Source organism: Syngnathoides biaculeatus, chromosome 6 (assembly GCF_019802595.1).
Source record: "Syngnathoides biaculeatus isolate LvHL_M chromosome 6, ASM1980259v1, whole genome shotgun sequence".
NCBI classification, from domain to species: Eukaryota; Metazoa; Chordata; class Actinopteri; order Syngnathiformes; family Syngnathidae; genus Syngnathoides; species Syngnathoides biaculeatus.
The window spans coordinates 21,152,086-21,174,444 of NC_084645.1; the positions used below are offsets into that span (position 1 = coordinate 21,152,086).

At 40.9% G+C, this 22,359-nt stretch overlaps 2 protein-coding genes across 4 annotated transcripts; both read right to left on the reverse strand.

Moving 5' to 3' along the window:
* Positions 1–13: 13 nt before the first annotated feature.
* On the reverse strand, positions 14–8,056 carry LOC133502732 (kelch-like protein 42). Of its 2 annotated transcripts, XM_061823870.1 has the most exons (9): positions 6,951–8,056; positions 6,121–6,312; positions 5,854–6,038; positions 4,869–5,208; positions 4,241–4,386; positions 3,202–3,356; positions 2,485–2,642; positions 953–1,164; positions 14–95 (listed from the first exon to the last, which is right to left on the reverse strand). In XM_061823870.1, the coding sequence occupies exons 1-8, from the start codon at positions 7,227–7,229 to the stop codon at positions 982–984; spliced, it is 1,638 nt and encodes a 545-aa protein (XP_061679854.1). In that variant the 5' UTR covers positions 7,230–8,056; the 3' UTR covers positions 14–95; positions 953–981. The 2 variants fall into 2 exon arrangements, with proteins under 2 accessions (XP_061679854.1, XP_061679853.1); XM_061823869.1 differs by lacking the exon at positions 14–95 and having other exon boundaries at positions 583–1,164.
* Positions 8,057–8,482: 426 nt separating this feature from the next.
* chkb (choline kinase beta) lies at positions 8,483–20,971 on the reverse strand. Of its 2 annotated transcripts, XM_061823872.1 has the most exons (11): positions 20,507–20,970; positions 20,072–20,390; positions 16,122–16,344; positions 14,777–14,910; positions 14,602–14,706; positions 12,348–12,406; positions 11,539–11,626; positions 11,323–11,431; positions 10,304–10,404; positions 10,134–10,215; positions 8,483–9,641 (listed from the first exon to the last, which is right to left on the reverse strand). In XM_061823872.1, exons 2-11 carry the CDS (start codon positions 20,347–20,349, stop codon positions 9,585–9,587), a joined length of 1,236 nt encoding a protein of 411 aa, XP_061679856.1. In that variant the 5' UTR covers positions 20,350–20,390; positions 20,507–20,970; the 3' UTR covers positions 8,483–9,584. The 2 variants fall into 2 exon arrangements, with proteins under 2 accessions (XP_061679856.1, XP_061679855.1); XM_061823871.1 differs by having other exon boundaries at positions 20,072–20,971.
* Positions 20,972–22,359: the final 1,388 nt, after the last annotated feature.

Below are 22,359 nucleotides of genomic sequence, written 5' to 3' on the forward strand. Positions count from 1 at the left end.
CAGCCACAAAGACGACATCGCGCCGCGTCCGGCAACCTTTATGACGCTCAAAGGGCTGCCGGACATGCTGACATGCGCCACAGCGGGAAGACCACCTTGACAGAAATGCCCGTTTTATTTCACACACACAAAAAAAAAATATAGTACACCATCATAGAAATTGATTCTATTTTTAGTTGTTCTACTAATTCTAGTGCTGGGTGTAACCCGTTACAGATTGTTGCATAAAAAATGAAAATTCAAAGATTTTGCCGTATAAAACGCATTTACAACTAAATGAAGACGGCAACAGCGTTGAAAAACAAGTTTCGGGAAACAGAATTATCCGGAAAACATTCAAATGCATTTTAGAAAAAGGGGCATTTGAAAAATATGGAATAAACATTTGAAAAGGGCATTATTAGGAAATATAAAAGTATATGGAAAAAGGGGCCATTATTAGAAATAATAGAAATTGGGGAAGAAAGTAAGCATTATTAGACAATAAATTTTAAAAAAAGGCAGGACTTAAAAAAAAAAAAAAGTTTAATTATAAAAAAAAAAACAGCATGACATGGGGCGAAACTGTATCAACTGCCGGAATAGAAAATATAGATATTCCATGAAGGAAACGATGAAAAAGACATTTCAAATAAGTTATCGTAATTCAACAAGAAAACTGACGTGATTAGAAATGTTCAAAATAAATATTTGAAAGGTCTGACAATAGAAAGCTTTGAGAACAAAAGGCCAGATGTATGAAATTGGATGGCGAAATATTTATTTGGTAGACTGTACATGTACTAAAGGCAAAGTATTGCAGCCAACATTCAACTGAAGTTCATTCACTCAAGACACAGTGAGGCCTCATGCGAGGAACATAGTAGCATAACATATGATAATAATAACAACGATGATAAATGAATGCTAGCCGACCATCAGCATTTTTGTTCCGAGCGCAGCAAGCGTGTACCCGCTGTATCCGGAGAGCGGCGTGTGATATCAAAAGTGCAGGTAAAAGATGGCCTCGTAGCAGACGGGGATGGGCAAAGGGGGCAGAACCTTCAGCGCCAGAGTTTGCACATCCATCATCAGGACGCTGTCGTGCTCCGCGCTGGGCATCGCCAACTGCTCGCCCAACAGCGCCCCCTGTCCCGCCAACGCCAATTTCTGCACGGTGCGCGCCTGCGCAAAATTACAAGACAAAATGCAAATTGTAAAAAAAGATATTCGTGGAGCTCTTGTTTTTGTGTAACACAGAAATAATCGGTCTGCTTTATTTCATTATCAGTTTCTACTGATTATTACAATCAATGTAATTATTAATAGTTACTGTCCAGAGGGTCAAATTCTGAGGAATTGGACAATTTTCAGTGGAACAAGGTCTCTAAAATATTATTATGACTAAAAATAATTTTCAATTAATTTGATCGTTGGACCACTAAGATGTTCCAAGGTTTAAAATGACTGCAACATTGATTGTAGTTTTGCCAGCATTTCCCATTACGTGTTAGCATTAGGCTAGAGAACCTTTTAGCGACAGTCAAACTTCAGCGGGGAGTGGTGAGGAACAGTTTGAAGCAAGCATTTCTATTTTGAAAAATTCTACACTAGCTGCCAAACTGCTGCAGTTTGCTGCTATCACTTGGAGAAAAAAAAATCACGACTCGAGACGCACTCACAAAAAAAGAAAATTAGCCATGTCAGGGGTTGTATCTTGAAAAAAAAAAAAAAAAAAAAAAAAAAGAATCACAAGTCACCTCACTCATAAGTTAAGGTACACCTGTTTTAAAAAAAAAAAAAAATTAAGTGGCATAGACAGACGAATAAAAATATATTATTTGTAGCTATTGATTTTTGAAACATTTTTTTTCATTATTTTTCTTCAGGGATCAGGCATCAGCTTCCAATTTCAAATTCTGGACTATAAGCCACACCCAGTACATTTTTAAAGGAAAAACCATTTCTTACAAGCATAAGATGCACCTATCTATAAGTCGCGTGTACCCACATTGAAACATGCGAGATTGACAAAGCTTTTTTTTTTGTTTTTTTTTAACATTGCTCCAGTTCTTCCCGCTTCCCTTTCCAGCGTCTCACCGTCGATTAAGCAGCTCCGTTTCCTTCTTTATCGACCAGCTCGATTGCTTTTAACTTGAAAGCCGCGTGATATGCATTTCTTCTTGCATTTTCCGTGATGAGTGTCTGTTCATGCTAATTTTATTCATGCACAAAGCGCGAAGTTACATGAAACTTGCGTCTTCCTCGACACACATATTCCACCTGTCTCACTCTTATCTTTTCTGCTCGAGCGCCCCGAGCAGCCACAAGAAAAAAAAAATGCATAAATTAGCCGCATCCTTACATAAACCGCAGCGTTGAAAGCGCGTGACAAAAGTCATGGTTTATCGTTCCGGAAATTACGGTAATTTCCGGTTGCTGTCAATGACTGAATGGTTGAGGTTGACATGACTTTACGCAAAGCGGTGGAGAGTCACTCGCTACCTTTGCCCATCTCCGCGAGCCGACGCAAAACGACGTGACCACGTTGTGCCAGTTGTTCCCACCAATCACCAGCAAGTCGTCGGAGGCGCCCAGGAAGTAAAGAGCCGGGAGGTCGGCGTCCGCTCGGCTGAGCGTGGGAAGCAGCTCACGCCACAAGTCTTCCGTGCACCCCAAAAAAAATTTCAGTGGTTTACTATTTTTAGTACGGAAAGAGAAGAACATTTATTGCGTATGCAGCTCAAACTACTTGTGCCTAAACAGAGCAAACCATGTACTAGTACACTTTGTCTCACTAGTAGGGCAACTTTGGCATACTAGTACGACAACTATATGCTGCTAGTGAAGCAAAACTGCACGAATTGAAAAGTGTACTAGTGACATCATGTAACGTAGCGCTAGTAGTACTGCTATCACACAGATATCCATAGTGCACTTAAGGAAAGCCTTTTGATTACTCACTTGATATCCATCTTAAGGTCCATGTTCTAGTGCATTCTTTGTCCTCAATAGTAGTAAGACAACTTTCCCACACTAGCAGCCGTGCAACTACAGTACATGTTTGCTTGTTTGGCAACTGTGCACTAGGTGCATGTTATTCGAGACCAAATTCTGCTTAGCTTGACTAGTAGCACAACTACTGCTAAGATGGCTATCAAGGATATGGAACAAATTGGACACCTTTTTTTACATTTTCAATTGCGATACTGGTCCTCGTACCTTGCCTGGTGTCATACTGGAGCAGCAGTTTCTCTCCAGTCCTCTGGATGTTGCCCAGGACGTAGAGACAGTGCCCCAGACTTGTCGTCAGGGGCACGTCGTGGGACAGAGACACGGTGAACTGGAAGTCGCTGAGGGGCAACGGCGAGACAAGCCTGAAGCACACAGACGTTCTCAAAGTACACGAACACAACCGTGTCGCAGAAAATTCAAAATGTACTTCAGCCCGGCCTCGCGATAGCATAGCGTAACGTAACGTAGCCGACAATATCCTAGTCCAGCGTAGCCCATTTTAATCAGCAAAGGAGAACATAGCCTTGCATATTGTTGTACTGTATAAAATAACTCTGCATAGCATTGCCAAACATAAGCATAATTTTTTTTTTTTTTTTTAACAATAAACACATCATAGAGTAACATTACAGCGCTACATGTAGCATAATGTACCATAATTCCCAGCCTACACAGCGCACCTGGTTATAAGCCTCACCCAGTACATTTTTAAAGGAGATACTATTTGGTACATACATACGCTGCAGCTGTGTAAAAACTGAAAGTCCGACATTAAAACACGAGATATTTACAAAGAAAGACGGAACACTGAGAGCTTAACGCGAGCCGCGGCGTGCTAATGTTTACGCCGCGCTAACGCAAATGCTAGCGTCGTGCTAACAAGGCCAGTTAAAAAAAAAAAAAAAAAAACATACCTATAAAAATCATTGAGACACGGCTGTAATACGCTAGCGCAGCACTAACAGGGCCTGACCGGTAAAAGTCAATTCCTCAGCACACATATTCCACCGGTCTCGCGCTGACCTTTTCGGCTTGAGTGCCCCCTTGAGGCCGTTAGAAAAAATACAAAATTAGCCGCGTCACTGCATAAACCGCACGGTTCAACGCGTGTGAAATAAATTTATAGGGCGGAAATTACAGTATTACATCAAAGCATAGAATAACCTAGCATAACCTTAGCATAGCGTTTCAAAATTGGCTGAGCTATTATGGAAAAGTCGTGAGATCAGCCATTTCCTGTCCAGACCTCCACGTGTTCTCCCACGGATCGTAGCACTCCACGGCCGTGTACAGGGCCGTGCTGGAGTCCGGGGTGACCAGAGAGTCCAAGTACCAGCCGCCCACTGCGTAGATACGGCCCTGGCAGGCTACGGCGGCGAAGTGCCTTCTGTGCTGTGAATCGGGGGGGGGACCACAAAAAATGGCCAATTAAATTGTCTATTGAAGCTCTCTGGTTTCAGAACTGTGCACTTCTTGAACAAATGTCCAAAACACACTAAAATCTCGTCATTACTGCAATCTGTTAGAGGCAGAACATCACATGATCAAACCTGGAACGCTAACGAGCACGAAGCCGCACTTTCTCAAATATTTTTTTCTTTACGGCTGGTGTCTTTGAACAAATGTTATATCTGTGTTTATCATTTACTAATAGAAATAGATAAGCATTCATTGGAAATGAAGCCTAAAAGATTGGATTGTGACAATTTGTATGAAGATATTTGGAACAAGCCCCTTCGCCATTCAGCCGAACTGGTAGGAAGTACTGATGCCAGTTTTGCCAAATGCAGAAGTCGGTTGTGCATGTACATTTATTTAGTTATTTATTATGACGTTAACGTATAGATGGCTATACAGTAGGAACTCTGTCTTACCTTAATAAGCGGCGCGACAGCAGTCCACTCCCGAGTCAAAGGATTATACCTGAAGGTGGCTATTTTGAAGTCCCACCTCCTCCTCACGGGGGTCCTGTAGCCTCCTACGATGTACAAGTAGTTGTACAAGACCACGGCCGTGAAGCACCACTTGTCGGCCCTGAAGGGGAACTCGGCGACGGGAAGCCACGCTCCGCTTTGCTCGGCGAAGATGTGGCGGGCGCGCTCCGTCGCCGGGTCCTGCCAGGACGTCAGGTTCTCCTTCCGGAGGCCGCAGAGACGAGGCTTCTCTCGGGTCCTCAGCTGGATGAGCTCCTCCCTCTCCTCGTCGCTCAGACACCTGAGGGATCGGCAGGTGGTTTGGGAAAAACTTTTAGGATAGATTTTCTTGGGGACACAAGTTGGGGAAACTTTCCATGGGAATTTTTTATTGAAAGGTAACACTCACATAACGTTTAATAATGTTAGACTGAGACGGCTTTTCAGTGCCTACATTTTATTTCCAACCTGCAAATTTTCTCTCTTCATGACTTGACTCTTTTAAGATTCAAATGGCCGAATTGTAAATTTTATTACATCTTCAGGAATTTTATGACTTTTTTTCAATCTAAAATTTCTCACCTGATGATTTTATGTTCTTAAAATTAAGTTTATTAGCATGTAATTATGTGACTATTCTTGTAAAAAAAATTAATTGGTAATTTCTTTGGTCTCGTGTCATTTTAATTTTTTTAAAATGGCAATTGTTGTTGTTATGACTTTTGTCAAAGTAGGCAATGACTGAATTTTCTTAAAACTATAATCTTTGTCTATTTTCAGACTTTTCTTGCAATGACGGAAATTTTGTCTCGGAAATCAGCCCCTTTTTGTCACTGAGTTTGACTAACAACTTTCCCCCTCGTAATCTGATTTGAATGCTGCAGAACGACAAGCTCCTCTTTCTCCAGAAGACGGGTTCTGAATGAATAAGCAGACGTGGCAAAACCTGACGACGCGAGGCAGCTCCAGCAGGTTCCTGCTCAGGTAGGCGAACACGACGCTCCTCAGCTCCACACAGCAAATCTCCCGAGCCAGACTCAGGTAGGACAGACACCTCTCTGGCCTCAGCTCACGTTCCAGCACGGACAGACAGTGCGCGAGGAAGGCCTCGGCCAGGAGGTAGCCGCTGACCTCCACGAACAACGCACAGCGACTGAATACCCACCACTGATCCGATTCAATGTGGGAACACGCATGGATATTGTATACCTACCTGTATATGTGGGCCTAATTCCTCCCCCTGCGGGATCTCAAACGTATCATGGAAGTAAAACTCCAGCAGGTGGTGAAAGACAGATGAGGAAACGTGATCCAGGTGGACCAGATTCTCTGCGACCTCCCTCATCCCGGACTGGGACAAAGCTCTGAAGTACTCGCTGCACTCAGAGAGTCTTCCCAGGTCTACCTGCTCGGAGAGTGAAATTCTTAAACATTGAAAAAGACTGATTGGGATTACATCCATCCATTTTCTGAGGTGCCTATCCTCACGAGGGTCACGGGAGTGCTGGAACCTATGCCAGCTGTCATCGGGCATGATGCGGGGTACACGCTGAACTGCTTGCCAGCCAATCGCAGGGCACACGGAGACAAGTCGCACTCACAATCACACCGAGGGGCAATTTAGAGTCTCCAATTAACGCATTTTTTTGGGACGTGGGAGGAAATTGGAGTGCACTGAGAAAACCACACAGGCACGGGGAGAACATGCAAACTCCGCACGTGGGGGGGCCGGGATTTTTTTATCTGTGAGGCCTCTACAGCTGCGCCATCGTGCCGCCATTGGGGATATAATGATCGGCTATTTGTGGGGGATAGGGCCAGAGCCGTCAAATGGAATAGTCCATTGCATGAGAAGAGAGGGGGACCAGTTGAACAGATTTGAGGTGTTTTTTTGTTAGTTAAGACTAAAATGGTTACCTTATATCAAAGAAAACGTTCTTAATCCTCTTTGAGATTATTTGGGGGCCCCTATAAATTGCCTACTGAATAGCAAAGAGGCACACCATGAACGCGAGGGCGTTTGCTGTATGCTGTGGCACTTACGCGGAATGCGTGCGTGCTCGTTTGGACCGTGACCATACTTCTGCCTTGGCCTCCCAGGTCATATGTGCGAAGTGCCATGTTGCTTTTCCAACGGTCGGAGTTGCCTCGGCGTAATGCACCGAGACGGTGGGGCTGGTGGTGGTGGTTGGGGGGGTGGGTGACACCTGTCGTCCACGTACCAGCTCTGGGAAAAATTCCGCAAAGTCTACCCAGACCATATTTCATCCACAAGCTTATCCACTCCAACAGCTTCCCAAAACAATTCCATATAAAGTTCATGTCAGATGCAAGACGGATGGACAAAATCTGGGGGGGGAGAAAAAAAGTACCGTAAACTTCTCCTGCTCTACAGCTGTGAGGAAAGACGAGTGTCGCGTTGTTCAAACTTTCTTGTTTACGCCGAAAAATAAAGAAGATCCTGTCGCTCGAGCTGGGTAGTCGATTCTATTTTTGGAACGTGGAACTTAAACCTACTGCATGCTCCGCTGAACTGGCACAAAGGACAGTAGCCAGGTTCTAGAGGAAGGGCGTCCAAACTATGGCCCGTGGGCAATCCCATTTCTAAGGTGGGGGCGCTAAATACTAAAATACTGCCTGAATTGCGCTGTTCTTACTTTTTACACAGTGTGACAAAGCGGGAGAAGCGAACAAGAAATAATACTGCAACCCGTTCTGATCGCTCACGCGCCACAGACGCAAACACGACCGACCTCCGTGCATTTATTTTCACGAGTGGCCGGTCGCCAGCCAGTATAGCGGCGAAAATATGAAAATAAACAGAAACTTTCACACGCTAAAAATACATTTCCGGATTTTGCCGTCCCCGTTGACGAAGAACCACGCTTAATTTTGGGACCATTGTTGCATATTGCATCTCCGCCTGACAGTAAAAAATAATAATTGCTTTACATACCTTCAACTAGACGAATGGATGTATTACCCTCTAATCCTTCGATTTTTCAGTTCACAGCCCTTGGAAGAAGAAGATTGACCCGATTGTGGAGACTTCAGTTTATTAATTTGTAAGCAGTAAAGAGTACCAATCGGAGTTCTGTAAAATTAGAGCAAGATGAGCACCTTTCATCCAGATTTAAATAGTGTACAACTTATACTTTCTTCTCCCAGAGAAAGATAATACCGCTATTTTGGGGTTACAACAAATACATTCAGTTCATGACACACCAAAGAAATAACCGTCGAGACACTCCATTTTAAGTTTTGCTAAAAAAAAAAAAAAAAAAAAAAAAAAAAAAATCATGCAGCAAAAAAAAAAAAAAAAATAAATAAAATAAATCTACATAGCTACATAATTGAGAGAGAAAAGGAACAAAACACTTATTTTGAGTCTTTTTTTCCTGGTCTGATTGTATTTGTTAACTTTTGTCCCACAAACCTTTTGATCCGCAGTACATTTTAAGCCGAGTCAACCTCGAACACGTTCAAATACAGTCGCATAAAAGGAGAATTGGGGCCGCACTGAAAATAGACAAACAATAATAATAATCAAATCAAGTCACGAGAATGACGTCATATTACAATCAGTCGTAGTACTTTTAATAGTAAACGTAAAGAACAGTGCCTTTCAAGAGATACAAGAACAATTACTTTGTCATACAGAAATAATTTTCTGTACTAGGAAAATTGTGACTTTTTTCCTCATGAAATAAACATTTCCATTTGGAATTTTTGTGACTATTTTGTAAAACTGCAATTTTACTAATATCTCAAAATGTTATATTTTTCTAGTCGTGTTCATTCAATCCAAAGATTTTTCTGTAATAACTTTTATTGGAAATTTACTACTAGTTGTGGAATCACATCTTTGTTGCAAAACTAATCTTAGCAATGCTTATTTCAGTATATATTGAATAACAACAATCAAGTCAGTTGAAATATTAGAGAATCGTCAAACTACTACAATAAAGTTATAATTTCAGTTACTGGTTTATAGCGTGACTAGAAAAAAGGGGAAGAACACAAACCTAAACATGAAAATAACCGTCCTAAAAGAATTAGAAATGTTATACATTTGTAGTATTGTGATTTTTTTCTAGCCAATTTACAAAAAGTCAAATAATTCCATTCCTCCGCCTCTTTTTTTTTTTTTTAAAATGCAAATGTAATTTTTTTTCGTTTCTTTTTTAATTTTAGGACTACTCTACGAAAATGTGTTTTCTTATTAATTTAGGACTTTTTCCACTCGCAAAACTACAACTCTATTCTCATAATAGTCACTTTTTTTTCCCCAGTACATCTTCAATATTCCTTTGTACAGAACAGTCTGCAGGCTAAATAAATGGTACACAGTTCCTTTTGAGAACCGTTCAGAGTCCCGGTCAAAGTGTACATCTTCATATAAACGTGGACGGAACACCGCTAAATCAAACCAAAAGAGGTAGACAGAGGTAGACTACAGACAAAGACTCGTGTTAAAGAGTGGTCCACGAGAGACTAGTGCATCGGGAGGGGGAGACAACGGGAAGGGGACCTTGAAATCCAACTGGATTTACACAACTCACTTGAACACATCACATTGTTTGATTGTTAGTACCTCTTCTCAGCACCCGCAGGACAGACCGGAAGCTTTTTAAATGTATATGAAAACAAAGTCCAAAAGAAAATTGGGATCGTTGTTCAGGAGAAGAGCTTCTTTTGCTTGAAGTAGGCATCAAAGCGGACCTGGGCGTAGTCCTGGTAAATGATCACATCGTGCATTATAACCCCACAGTGGGAAGCATACAGTGGCACTTTGACTTAAAAAAAAAAAAATGCCATTAGTAGTATTTGCGTGTTGGATGTGCGCCTTTTAAGAGTTGTGGCCAAGTGAAAATCAGGCGCCGGAGTCGGGTTGGCCTGTTACTTTGCGTGAGTGCGGGTGGTGGCTTACAGCAGCTCCTTCCCAGTTTTGCCAATTTAGGGTTTGGCACGGTCCCGTTCAATAAACACCCGAAATTTAAATCGACAACTGCAGCTCTTTTTCTGCCCACGTTTGGGGAGGGCATTACAGGACCTTCATTGCGTCATATTTTTTTCACCCTCACTTCATTGACACGGCAACATATCTGAACCTCACTTGCAAATGCAAAAATGGACCAAGCGACGGCCCACAATCTGAAAAAGTTGAGGCACCGGTAAGTCAAAGTACCACAGATAGAAGCAAAGAAACAACGGGCTCCTCCTCACCATGTAGCCAAACTCAATTTTGGACAGCTTGGCTTGGATGATGGACCACAGGCCCCACAGGAAGTGCGACGCCAACGCATACCTGCACCGGAGTCGGGACCGGGCGTCAGGATTGCGCTTTGCATTTTCTTTTTCGTGTTCTCGCCAATATGACGGACGGCACGGGTCACCTGTTGGCTTCGATGATAATGTCCTCCTCGATTTGTTTCTGGCTCGCACTTTGATCGCCGCAACCTCTGTGCTCCGACAGATAACTTCTGATGAAACGAAGCTGCCAGGGGGAAGAAAAAAAAAAAAAAAAAAAAGGGGGGGGTATTCTTAAGTGTGTTTTTTTTTAACCATTCTGTGAAAATGTCTATTTTTTTTAACAAATATTTAAATTTATATATGAGAAGTCAATACTCTTAAATTGCCTTTTTCCTGCAACTTTGCAACTGTCAGTGAATTGGAATTTCTGTCTTTCAATGTTATTCAATCTCCTGAAATTCTTTTTTCTAAATTACTTGTTTTTCTTGCAATATTTTTTCTCTCTGTCAAAGGATTTTACCTTTTTTCTTGCAAAATAAATTTCCCTCAATGCCTTTCTTGAAATGTTTTTTCTTGTAAGATCACTTCATATACTTTTTTCCAATATTACAATTTTTATCTAACAATACGCAACTTAATCTTATGAAATTGTGAGATTAAAAAAAAAATATATATATATATATATGTATGTACCACCGCCCTCCACCTCCATTTTATTATTACTCTATTTTTATTATTTGTGAACTTTTTCTTCATTTTTTTTCCTTGCAAATTAATGACTGATTTCCATCTATTTTCTTCACGATCATTTGTTGTTGTTGTTTTCAATGTCCTGTAAATACAATCATATATTTTATTCTTCAATGTAGTGAGGGTAAAGGGTACAGAAAATGGATGGATGGATGTTTGGCTTTGTTTAATTTAATTTTCAAAACATTCCTTTCAGTAACGTGTTAAAAGTTGACTCCAAACTCCGCTAGAGGGCACTGCGGGATTCATTACAATTCTGCAAGCTTAGCAAAGTTGGAGGCTGCTGTACACTGTATTGTGCTCCAAAGAGCTAACGTGTCCCAAAAATGTTGCCTTTACAAAAGATACTAATGCTTCATTTTACTTGGCATGGATACACGTGTGACCTCGCGAGGGGAGAATGTGGACGGACCTGCTGCTCTCTGCTGGGGTAATCCTCTGGCGTGGCTTTGTAGAAAGGCCACTGGTTGTAGGTGTAGTCGTACATCCATTCGCAGAAATGGTTCCCGAAATCAAAACCCCTAAAAAAAAAAAAAAAAAAAAAAAAAAAAAAAAAAAAAAAAAAAAAGTGCTATTAATCAGGACCCCAATGTACTGAAATAAAGCAACATTTTCAAGATGACTTCACCTGTAGTTGTAGCTGCTGTACTCAAAATCGATCAGCATCAGTCTGTCTGTCGAGGTTTGGTCCCCTTTGTGCAGCATCAGAATATTACCTGCACGGATACCAGCAACGGCACGAGCACCCTTACGCTGTATTCCCGTCAAAGTACAAATGCTTGCCAATGGTGACAAATGAACAATTTCTTCAAGTGAGGTAAGTAAAAAGCGGTCAGAAAACTCAATACGCAAGGTAAGTACAGACACCTGCTTAAAAGCTGCTTAAGTGGAGTACCGTATTTTTCAGAATAGAAGTCGCAGTTTTTTTTTTTTTTTTGGCCGGGGGTACGACTTATATGTGAAATTATTAACACATTATTACATCCATCATTATGACACAGACGGTTTTGGTAAACTTCTTACTATGTTATTTATGCTATAGTTATCGGAATAACTTAATATGTTAACATAACAGACACGTTCTCAGGTATGTAATGTAACGTAAGCAAACCATTCAGCCGATTGTTGCCTTTATTCTATTTTTATATTAAATCGTTCGTCATTTACTGTAAATGTTAAATGACATGTCTGTTCTTGGTGTTGTTTTTATCAAATAAATTTCCCCTAAAAATTCGACTTATACGTCAGTGCGACTTGTATGCGTTTTTATCTTCGTTGTTATGGATTTTATGGGTGTTCCGACTTGTACAGTCTGGAAAATACGGTACTGGTTCTTTGTTACATCCCCAGCACTGACTGACGCATATATCATGTACGTCTAATGACTGATCATTGATGGCCAAGTGAGTTTTATATTTTATTTTTGGTTTTTTTTACCTTCTTGGACGTCGTTGTGGCAAAAGACCACAGGCGATGGCGTCGCTGCCAGTAACTCGCTGTGTGAAAGAGGAGCAGGAGAACTTCAATTAAACGGCTCAGGACACACACTCAAGTGCAAATGAATCACACACGCGACATATTTGGAGTTGAAATGTTTTTGTCGAAATGGAAATGAAAAGACGACCCAAAAAAAAAAAAAAAAAAAAAAAATTACTTATATTTTCAGATAACTCTGTTTGTCTGCATGTGAGTGTCTGGGCGTGAGTTGCGGCCTAGAGCAGCACCTTGCACGTGTTCTCATTTTGTATTTGTGTGCATGACTTTTTGTCCAGTTTGATAAATGGCTGAAAGTGGCATGGATAATGTTGCAAATGTATCCATCTTTTTTAATAGAAAGAAATGAAGAAAAAGAAAAGGGAGGAAAAAAAAAAGAAAAACTGTCTTTTGCTACTTTCTTGTGATTTCCCCAGTTTGAATCACCATATAGAAATTCACTTTAACTTCAAATGTTTCATTGTCAACTACACATGCATATTATGAAATTTTAATTTTCCAGAATGTCTATTTTTCAAATAAAGCAAAGGCATCTTTTCCGTAATAAAAATGGAATATTATTTGGCACCATTTTCAAAATTCACGTGAATAACGATGATTCCTTCCTCTTTTTAAAACATTGACTTTAACACAATATTTTAGCAAACAAAGTTGTAATAATGTTTTACTCAAACAAAGTCTGTCTTTGTCCATATAAATATGGCTTGTCTTATTCTCGGAATTTGTCAGCCCCCCACGCAACAACATTTTTTCCCCTTACAATCCCCGCACGACGGCGAACCGACGAGAAGATTCCAAGGTGAAGGTTGTCACGGCGCTTTATCGCTTAGGAATGCAGCACAAGCCTCGTTTTAGCAATTGAAAACAAAGGCGCGTGTGGCACCGCGCCCTGATTGGCCACGCGGACGATTGCGTCCAGAAGGCACTGGGACAAAGGTCCGCGGTGTTCCCCTTGGAAAGTAAAAATCGAGCTGGAACCTTCCCGAAGCTTTGCAAAAACATGTGATGATGTTGTTTATAAAACACCCTTATCCATTCGAGATAAAGCGCTTTTATGAGCACATTATAGGTGGGGTCAAATATCGGCATTGGGGAATGAGACGGTTTCAAGGGCCCGTGTGTCCGTGGCATCATCTCAGATCGGCTGCAACCAGAACCATTCTGGGCTACAGCATCCTACACAATTTGTGCTATTGTATTTGTAGTTAAGCCACTATGTGTTATGCACACAGCGATAATTACAAGTACAATAACAATAAATTCTGCATTATTATCTTGGAAGAGGGAGCATTTGTTGCTGCTGTGATAGGCAGCTTGCTTGGAAGTCGGTTGGTATGTAGTTTTCCTTTTTTTGGTAAAATAATAATAACAGTAATACAATTATCAGCATGTTTTGTTTTTAAATCAATACAAAATAAGATAAATGGAGGGGAAAAAATAGTGTCCTAAAAAAATGTATACACACTTTAAATAAGTTTATTATAATTTGAATAATTTTTAACATTTAAAATAATTTACAAATATCATTATTTAAAGTGTGTTTACATTTTTTGGGACACCCTGTATAAAAAAAAAAACATGTACACTAGTGTTAGATTCATTTGAATGCAAAAGATGATCGAAAAATCTTTGTTTTGAAAATTAGTAAAATGTCAAAATCATAATTATTTCAAATTAAACTTACCCATACTTGTGCACCATAAATACAATTTAAGTTCAGTACTGCTTTTTTATTGTATTTCACTTTAATATTAATTTTCAGACAAGCCAGTTAATATATGACTTTAAATGTCAAAAATAAATTAAATGTGTCACCGAACTCATTAAAATGTTCATTAAATTTGCATTGCACATTTAAAACATGGAGCTGAAATAATTGTATTGAACATTTTACGTATTCATACCCTCCATCAATAAAATACCATTGGAGTATATTTTGCTATTTTAATTTTCCATCAATATATTTATTCACTTTTATTTTCAATTCCTCAAACTGTTATTTCATTTTATATATTGCTGTTACTTCAAAATGAATCCCCAGATAATTCAATGACAGATTCTCATGTTGAGATTTTCACTTCATCATGTAACCAACACATTACAGTTTTAATGAACTATCAACTATTAATAATGACTGAATATACGTGTGTAAATATATCGCTCAAAAGTGCCATTCAGAGACACGAAGTCCACTGACCGGAGGTTCTTGAGCTCTGTCGGCAGGTTGAGCCTCATCAGCTTCTTGTACTTCTTCACGTGGGTGTCGCGTGTAAAAGTCAGCGTCAACACTTGATCCATGTATCTGATGGAAGCAACAAACGTGCGGCGTTTTTTCAAACGAGCGCGAGTAGACAGCTGAGTCGACCGCTTACTTGTTAATGGTCCCGAAGAGCCAGGTGGGCTCTTTGTTGAAAGGCATCACCATTTTATGAAAACGCGCCAACTTGGTGGCAATCTCGGCGGAGATGTCGGCCTCTGACAGCTGCTCCGTGCGCATGCGGGTGTTCTGGGACGAGAAAAAAAATAGCAAAACATCAAACCGTTGTGTGTGCCTTTGGTACCTGGAACTTTTGTCGGGTCTTAATACCACCACAATTATGTCACCATGATTGAAACAGCCACGCAATATTGCTGGAATTCATGATTCTGCTGATTCAGATGAGTTATCACATCGATTTCCAACCTTTGTAGAACCAGGGCACATACTTGACAATTTAAAAAATCTTACGGCACACCAACAAAAGTACATTTCACCAAAAATGGATCGATTAATTACTATATGTACCTCCTGCTAATAGAAGAGGATTGTTTTGTTCTGTCTGTCATTGTGCCCGACTGGCATAAATAGATGAATAAAGATACACTATTTCTTGGAATAAATGTTTTTTTTTTTTAAGCAATTACACAAAATTGGATAACTTCCCACGGCACACTAATGTACCCCGGCACACTGTTTGGGAATCACTGCGTTAGCAAACAAAAAATGTCCAAGAGAGTTTCATATACAGTATTCACGTTGTCCACTTTGTGTGTGTGTAGCTTTAAAAATTGGGGGCATAATCTGGTGAGTCACGTGGGAGTCAGCCAATGAGACTTCTTTACTGGTTTTAACGAGTTTTTACTCTGACCAACCAGAGCATAGAAAAATGCTGACTACTGTGGACCAGCTCTAGTGAATACTCGGTTCTCGAACGAAAATTTCTAGATTTTTTTTTTTTTTTTTTGAGTCTGTTTTCGAATGAAAATCGGTACTTGGACGCACCGCGAAAAAAAACGGAAAGAACGTAATGCGTTCGGCCCGACCAGCTGATCCGCGACGCGCGTTGTTATTGTGTGTAACGCAGCCTCTGTACGCAGACGTGGGAAATATCGATTTGGTTTTCGAACAAATCGGTTCTCGAACCGCCTTCGAACGGATTGTGGCCAAGAACCGAGGTTGTACTGCACTTGGTCTTCCGAGGCAAATCTGAAATCTGATTGGTTAAAGCAACAGTTTCGTCGCTAATATTATTTGAAGTTACAAGAGCCAGCACGACTGTTTCTGACGGTCCTGGGCAGATTAGATTCACTTGGCAACAAACACGATGAAATCTAGTCGGAGACCCCTAAGCAAAAAACATACATGGGAAATGCTACTAAACGAAAAAAAAATGAATACTATTTTAATGGAGCAAATAGAATTTAAGCGGTTAATGCAGGTTGGTGCGTGCGTCGCACCGGAAGATACTGCTCCAAGCGCCCTTCCGGGAAGATGCCGTACAGTTTGGGTCCCAAGGTCCGCTCGGCCAGGATGGCGAACATGACGCTCTCCAACACCACAGAGTCCACGCCCTGGAGGATGGCACCGTAAATTCTGAGGAGCACCTGGCGAGGCTCTTCGCCAACACTTTGCACGTGGTCAGGCAGGCTGCACAGGTACAGCAGATTACTCAAACCGCCACTGCAAAAAACACCGACAAAACGGACAACGTTCATCAGTATACACCTTGACGTTGGAGTACTGATAAACTACTTAGTGGCCAGGTCGATTAACGGGACCGATATTTGGCATTTTAGTGGACATCAGTGTCAGTAAGGAGCGATCAATTCAAACTGCATAATTTTGGGATCCGACGCAGCCGCGGCGCGCCTTTGCCTGCCGTCACTACTCACGTCGGTCGGCATTCTCCTCCCCCGCAGACCAATCGAATTGCTAAGTCGCGCAATGGTGACAGCCAATCAGCAGTGAAAGCCGTGCGTCCGCAGCGTTCTCTCGATGGGCATTTCCGGTGCCGATCTTAAGCTCCGCCCTTTTAGCCATGTCCCACAAGCTTCCAAAACGGCGATTGCGTCAGACCTGTCCAAGAGAGTTCTACAGAGACGTCTCAACTATTTTACGCAAGGATATGTACACGGAATTAAGATTTTGGACGGAGCAGGACGCAATGTCGGAGTTGCAGCGAAATGATGGCGATCGATGCAAAAAAAGCTTGACGCCTCACAAACTTCATATTGAAATCCAACAGGATCAAATAGTGGAATCGTACTGCGCATGTAAAGCAGGGTGAGTACTTTTTACTTGGAAAGATCACAAGTAATATCATTGTAGTCTTTAGAAGTGAGTGAGTGTATTCATTTGACTTGGTTCGTAGTGGAACCCAGTCCTCTGTCTTAAAAGTCCCATGTGATACAAATCGACATTTCTCTTGCATGACATTGCGCATTTACGTATCCCCAACCCGACTCTTCGGAATAAAACATGGCACACTTCATTGAGCAGGTCATTGATATGCTAACGAAGTGAAAGTTGTTCTCCTGCAAAGTATAAAGCACTGATAATAATTCAGTCCAACTCAGAGAAGGAACTTCTCCCTCACTTGCCTTCGAACATACAGCCTTGCGTTTATTGATATTGTCCACATTTAATTGTACGTGCGCTCTTCCGCAAGCCTTAATCCATTGTAGACACTTCGTCAACTGGGTTTTAGGCTTTGGAAAATGAATCAAGCACCCCTTTGTAAGCTAGGAGGATATCTTTCATCAGAATTGCACATTTGAGGACCATTTTCTTCATAGCATGAACTTTTCCAAGCGCCCGCTACTGACAATTAGCATTATTTGTGGGATAATACGGTGAGAGGGGCGTGGCAAGCCAGTGGTCAAGACAATGCGGCTATCTGATTGGCTATTAGAAAGGTCTATTACGGGGTAGAGGAAAGAATGTTTTTTAGCTGGCTGCTAATTTGCCATGTCAAACACGGTGGTGGTTTCGAGAACTGGTTTGGCTACTCCGGAAAAAACAAAAGTTGTTGATAATAATGATGGGGAAATTGTCAGAGAAATACGTAAGGTGTGTGCGTGTGCGCATGAGAAACTAAAGAAACTGATAGCAAAGCGTCACTGGTCGAGAGAAAGTGTCGGGCGATACCGCGACGGCCGCTTCACGATTTCTGCTGCCAGAGAAGGAGCAGGCAGCTGCAATGAAGACAAGAATGACGGGAAGACCCGAAAAAGGTAACGGAGAGAGAACACACATCCTTCCTGGTGACCGCTGGCCAGTAGCCGTGTTGAGGATGACTCTTAACTCTGTTATTTACTTTGCAAGAATGCAGGGAAACTTTCATTCATATCTGCAGTCAACTTTAGAGGCGATTCTGCTGACCCTGGGAACTGCCTCCACTTTTTGAACTTCAAACAGAGAAAATCAGAACCATCTTTGTGTGTCACGACAGCTGGCATGGAATACAACAGAATACATGACGGCAAAAAAAAATTAATACATTGAAATGCATTAGGGATTAATGCTTTAACCACAATCATATTACACAGGTCAAAATCTGATTACACTCCGTCTGCAGTTAATAATTACATAAACGTTACTTCATTGTTAGGGCAGTAAATGGTTTATGACAACGACAGCTTGCATGAAAAATATTTCTTTGGAACTTGCAAACCTCCTCGGACAGGTTTTTTTTTTTTTTTTTTTTTTCCTTAAATGGCCATTCTTCTGTTGACACTGATGAATGCGTTGCAAAAAGGGCCAAAGTAATGCAAGAGAAAATACCCTAACATAATTGAGCAAAACTTGAAAAACAAAAAAAAAATTACAGAGATAGTCTAAGGAAGAGACTGAGCGAAAGTGGCAGAGAAACCACCTCCTCCACCAGTATCTTCGGTTACCAAAAGTCATCTCATCTTCAAGGTAAGTACACTTTATATAAACAGTTGCTTTTGTGTTTTTACACAATACAATACACTATTTGTTATTTAAAAATACACTTTTCTTACTTAAAGATGTACAAAATATCAAATGGGGTGGCGTTTTATAACCGATTAATGGCATTTATACTAATTTCTATGGGGAAATCCGCTTTGACAAAAAAGCAACTTGAGATAAGAGCTCAGTCACGGGACAAATTAATTTCGTATCTCAAGGCACCAGTGTATAATGTGGACTTTGCTCTAGTATGGAGACAAAAACAGGTACACATTGCGCTATCTCTGATATCATGCTATTACAGTATATATTATTAAAAAAAAAAACAGACAAAACATGAGATGTTTGGTGGACACCACTTGGGCCACTTGGTCCAAATTCATGAAGCCAAGGCACGTACTGTGTGTTTCTTTGGGCTTGTCCCTTTCGGGGTCGCCACAGCGTGTCATCTCAGATGAAAGCACATGTTTGTTTGGCACAATTTTTACGCCGGATGCCCTTCCTGACGCAAGCCTTCTCAGGGAGTGGAGGCCCCAGTGGGATACGACACATACTGGATTTTATAAATATAAATACATTCCAGTAATGCCCTGAGATTCAACACCAAAAATGCCCTGGCTAAAAGGAAATTGGTAAATGTGGCAATGGACATATCTCCACTGGGATATAAAAATATTTGCAAGTATGTTGTGGAGTAGGTAAATTCCAGTTGCAGGCCATTTTTTTTTTTTTTTTCCAAAAATGAAGTCATGTGTAAGCCATCTAACCTGTATGTAGTAAGATAAGTTTGAAATGATATTAAACTGTCGTGGAATATTTTTTTTTTTTTTGTGAATACTCAGTTTTTCTTTTTTGCTATTAACTGCGAGGGTTTGTACCTACCCAACTCAAATAGTGCGGGTCCACTGTGTCTTTTTTACATCGATGCAAAATCCTGTTCTTCCGTGTATGTTGTTCTGCATTGTGTGAGCGCGTTAAGATCAGGGACTTTCATTATTAGATGGTTCGGGTGAACATTTCGGTGTTTATATGCAGTGTTTCAATTCTTGTGCGGATTACAAAAGTTGCAGCGTAAACACCTCTTATTTGGTAACCAGTCGTGCAAAAAAATAGCTTGAAGCAAGCACGCAGTATCTCTTATTCTAATACCTTTGTAAACTAATCTTCATTTCAGATACACCGTTTTCTAGTAATTGACAGGTGCATGAAAACAGTTAAGAACACTTTTAAAATGTGTATTAATAAATTGAAGTCTTTTTAAAAGAGGTTAAAGTGTGTGGGAGGGGTAAAAATGTTTTTTAAGTGTTCTCCCCATATCGTGTATTTTAACCTAAGGTCAGTCCGCGATAAGCGAGGGTGCATGGTATGTCAAAATGACCGCTGTGTGTCCCGATTTTTTTTTTTTTTATACATTTTTACTTTGGGGGGGGGAAGCATCGTGAGGGGGAAACAGGATTCATTCGGTGGTTACCTGATGATGCTAATTTGAAAGTCCATGATTTGAATGGTCTTCCACGCTCCGGACAGGAAATCTCGGCACCAGGCGAACGCCTTCCGCTTCGTGTCCAGGTCCACTTCCTCGGTTCTGCCGCCCTTGAAGGACTCCGCCTCGGAGTCGTCGTCGCCGTTGGCCCCCAGAAGTGGACTGGGGGTCCTGGAGGTCCTCTCGTGAGCGAGAATGAGCAATTCGTAGCTGGTCGGCTTTCTTTCGTCCTCCGGGACCGCCGCGTCGCCACCGCCCTCCTGCATCGCGAGTTTCCGGGGGAATAGGAGAGGAGAACCGGCGGGGACTGTGGACCGGAGAGAGCGACCAGAGAGGAGTGGAGACGGACGGGCACCGCCTGCACGACCCGCTAACCGACTGAGGACAAATACTGAGGTAGATAATCGCATGGGCTCAACGTACCGTCGTCGTCGTCGTCGTCGTCATCCGCCGAGACCGCCTTGGTGCGTCGTACACAACTGTCCAATCGCAGTTCATTTCCGGATTGAGGGACAAGCTGATTGGTAGTGTCTGGTGGTGCCGTTGCTACGTCACCAACAGTGCGCGTGAGAGCACCGTGAACGTCATCTATTTACTTTTTCATATTGAATGAAACCAGACAAAACAACTCGTCAAGAAAAACAAAACCCTCTTCGTTTTGTGCTCTTCATTTAATATTTTTTTTAAATCCGAATCCGTGAATCCACTACATCTTTTATATTGTTCTGTCTCAATGACTGTCTATTAATGACTAATATTTATCATTGTTTTGTTTTCTTGTAAATTGAGTATTGTCCACGTTGATACACCCTGTAAAAATTGTTTGTTTTAAGCATTGTAAAATATCTGAAAGAGTCCAGCTATTGTCAACACTCAAATTTCCGCTCAGTCACTTTGTTGTATTATTATTGATTGATTACAAGAGTCTCATCTTAGTAATAAATTGCACATAAATTTAAATGTAGATTTATAATGTGGGTCTCAAACCTTTTTCCAAGTTGAAGGACCTAAGTCAAAAGATACCTGCCCAATATCAGCATAGTGACATTATTCAGTCTGAAGTTGGACACCGTGTTTGAATATCGAAAAATAACAATCTGTACTTCATGAATGGATTCGGTTAAAATGTATTGCGTGTAAAAGTTAAATAAAGCGGCTAAATAGCAGCTAAATGTTTGAAAGCGAGCAAAAAAAAAAACGTGCTTACAAATTCAATGTCAATGTACTAAACTGATTTTAATTGAAACTACTGTACTTAAATTTCAACACCAAAAAAAAAATGCTTCCAGCATTCCAGTTTGAATATAATTCATTGATTCTCTTGCATAATTCTAGCCCGCATTTGAGTCACTGCTTAACCCATTCATGGGCAGGGTGGCAATTTTTTTTGCCTTATTGAGATAAAAGTCTCCTCACAGGCCACAATCAAGAAAATAACACTTCTTTTTCGTTTAACGCATAAAACAAAGGGCAAAAAAAGATGTACCCTCTCGCGGGCAGCGTCCCAAATATGTTATCAGTTCTGTGAAGTGGTACATAGTAGCAATATGTTTATCAATTAATTCTTATTTTAGAACGATACGTACCCATTAATAATACTGATGGATTAGCATTTTGCATACTGACCTTTCTCCCTTTCTTCTCTCGGAAAACACTCCACGTGTACTTGAGGCAGGCATGTTGGGTCAGGAAGGAAAGAGAAATCACTCCGTGTTAACTTTGACCCGATGAGTTATCCTCACCTGATACCAAATTATGCCTTCAGATTAAAAAACTCAAATATTTTGATATACTGAAGGACATAATGCATGATGTCCCAAAAATGGGACGCTGCCGACGAATGGGTTAATACAAATTATCTGCACTGTGCTTGTAGCTAACTTTCTTTTTCATTTTCTATTTTATACATACTTTATTTAGATTTTTATTTATTTGTTTCAAAATCAAGGGAAACGGCACTGACAATGATAACCGGAACTAAAAACAAAGTGCTGCTTCATCCATTTGAACCTGTGGTGAGTAGAAATTGCAAGCTGTAGTAACGTCACCACGTAAATATAAAATATGCACTTATAAAAAAGGTTCAACTGGGTTGTCAAAACAGGATCAGACAGTAAACGACGGATTGTTTGCCTCCCCAACTATAGAACCGGGTTCTTTGGCAGTGGTCGACTTGGTGAAGTCGAACACCTCCAGGTTGTCAGACAAAAAAAGTTGAAGGATTTCTGAAGACAGCCATTAACAGATTATTGCTAAAAAACAAAAAACACCCAAAA

Coding starts and splice junctions, on each gene's coding strand:
- LOC133502732 (XM_061823870.1), bottom strand. CDS start 7,229: ATGAACTTTATATGGAATTGTTTTGGGAAGCTGTTGGAGTGGATAAGC. Junction 5,209..5,853: donor GAGCTGCCTCGCGTCGTCAG/GTTTTGCCACGT, acceptor CCGATCCCTCAG/GTGTCTGAGCGACGAGGAGA. Junction 3,357..4,240: donor CCGTGGGAGAACACGTGGAG/GTCTGGACAGGA, acceptor TGTGTGCTTCAG/GCTTGTCTCGCCGTTGCCCC.
- chkb (XM_061823871.1), bottom strand. CDS start 20,493: ATGCGATTATCTACCTCAGTATTTGTCCTCAGTCGGTTAGCGGGTCGT. Junction 10,405..11,322: donor ACCCCAGCAGAGAGCAGCAG/GTCCGTCCACAT, acceptor TCCCCCTGGCAG/CTTCGTTTCATCAGAAGTTA. Junction 9,642..10,133: donor AAATTGAGTTTGGCTACATG/GTGAGGAGGAGC, acceptor ATCATTTACCAG/GACTACGCCCAGGTCCGCTT.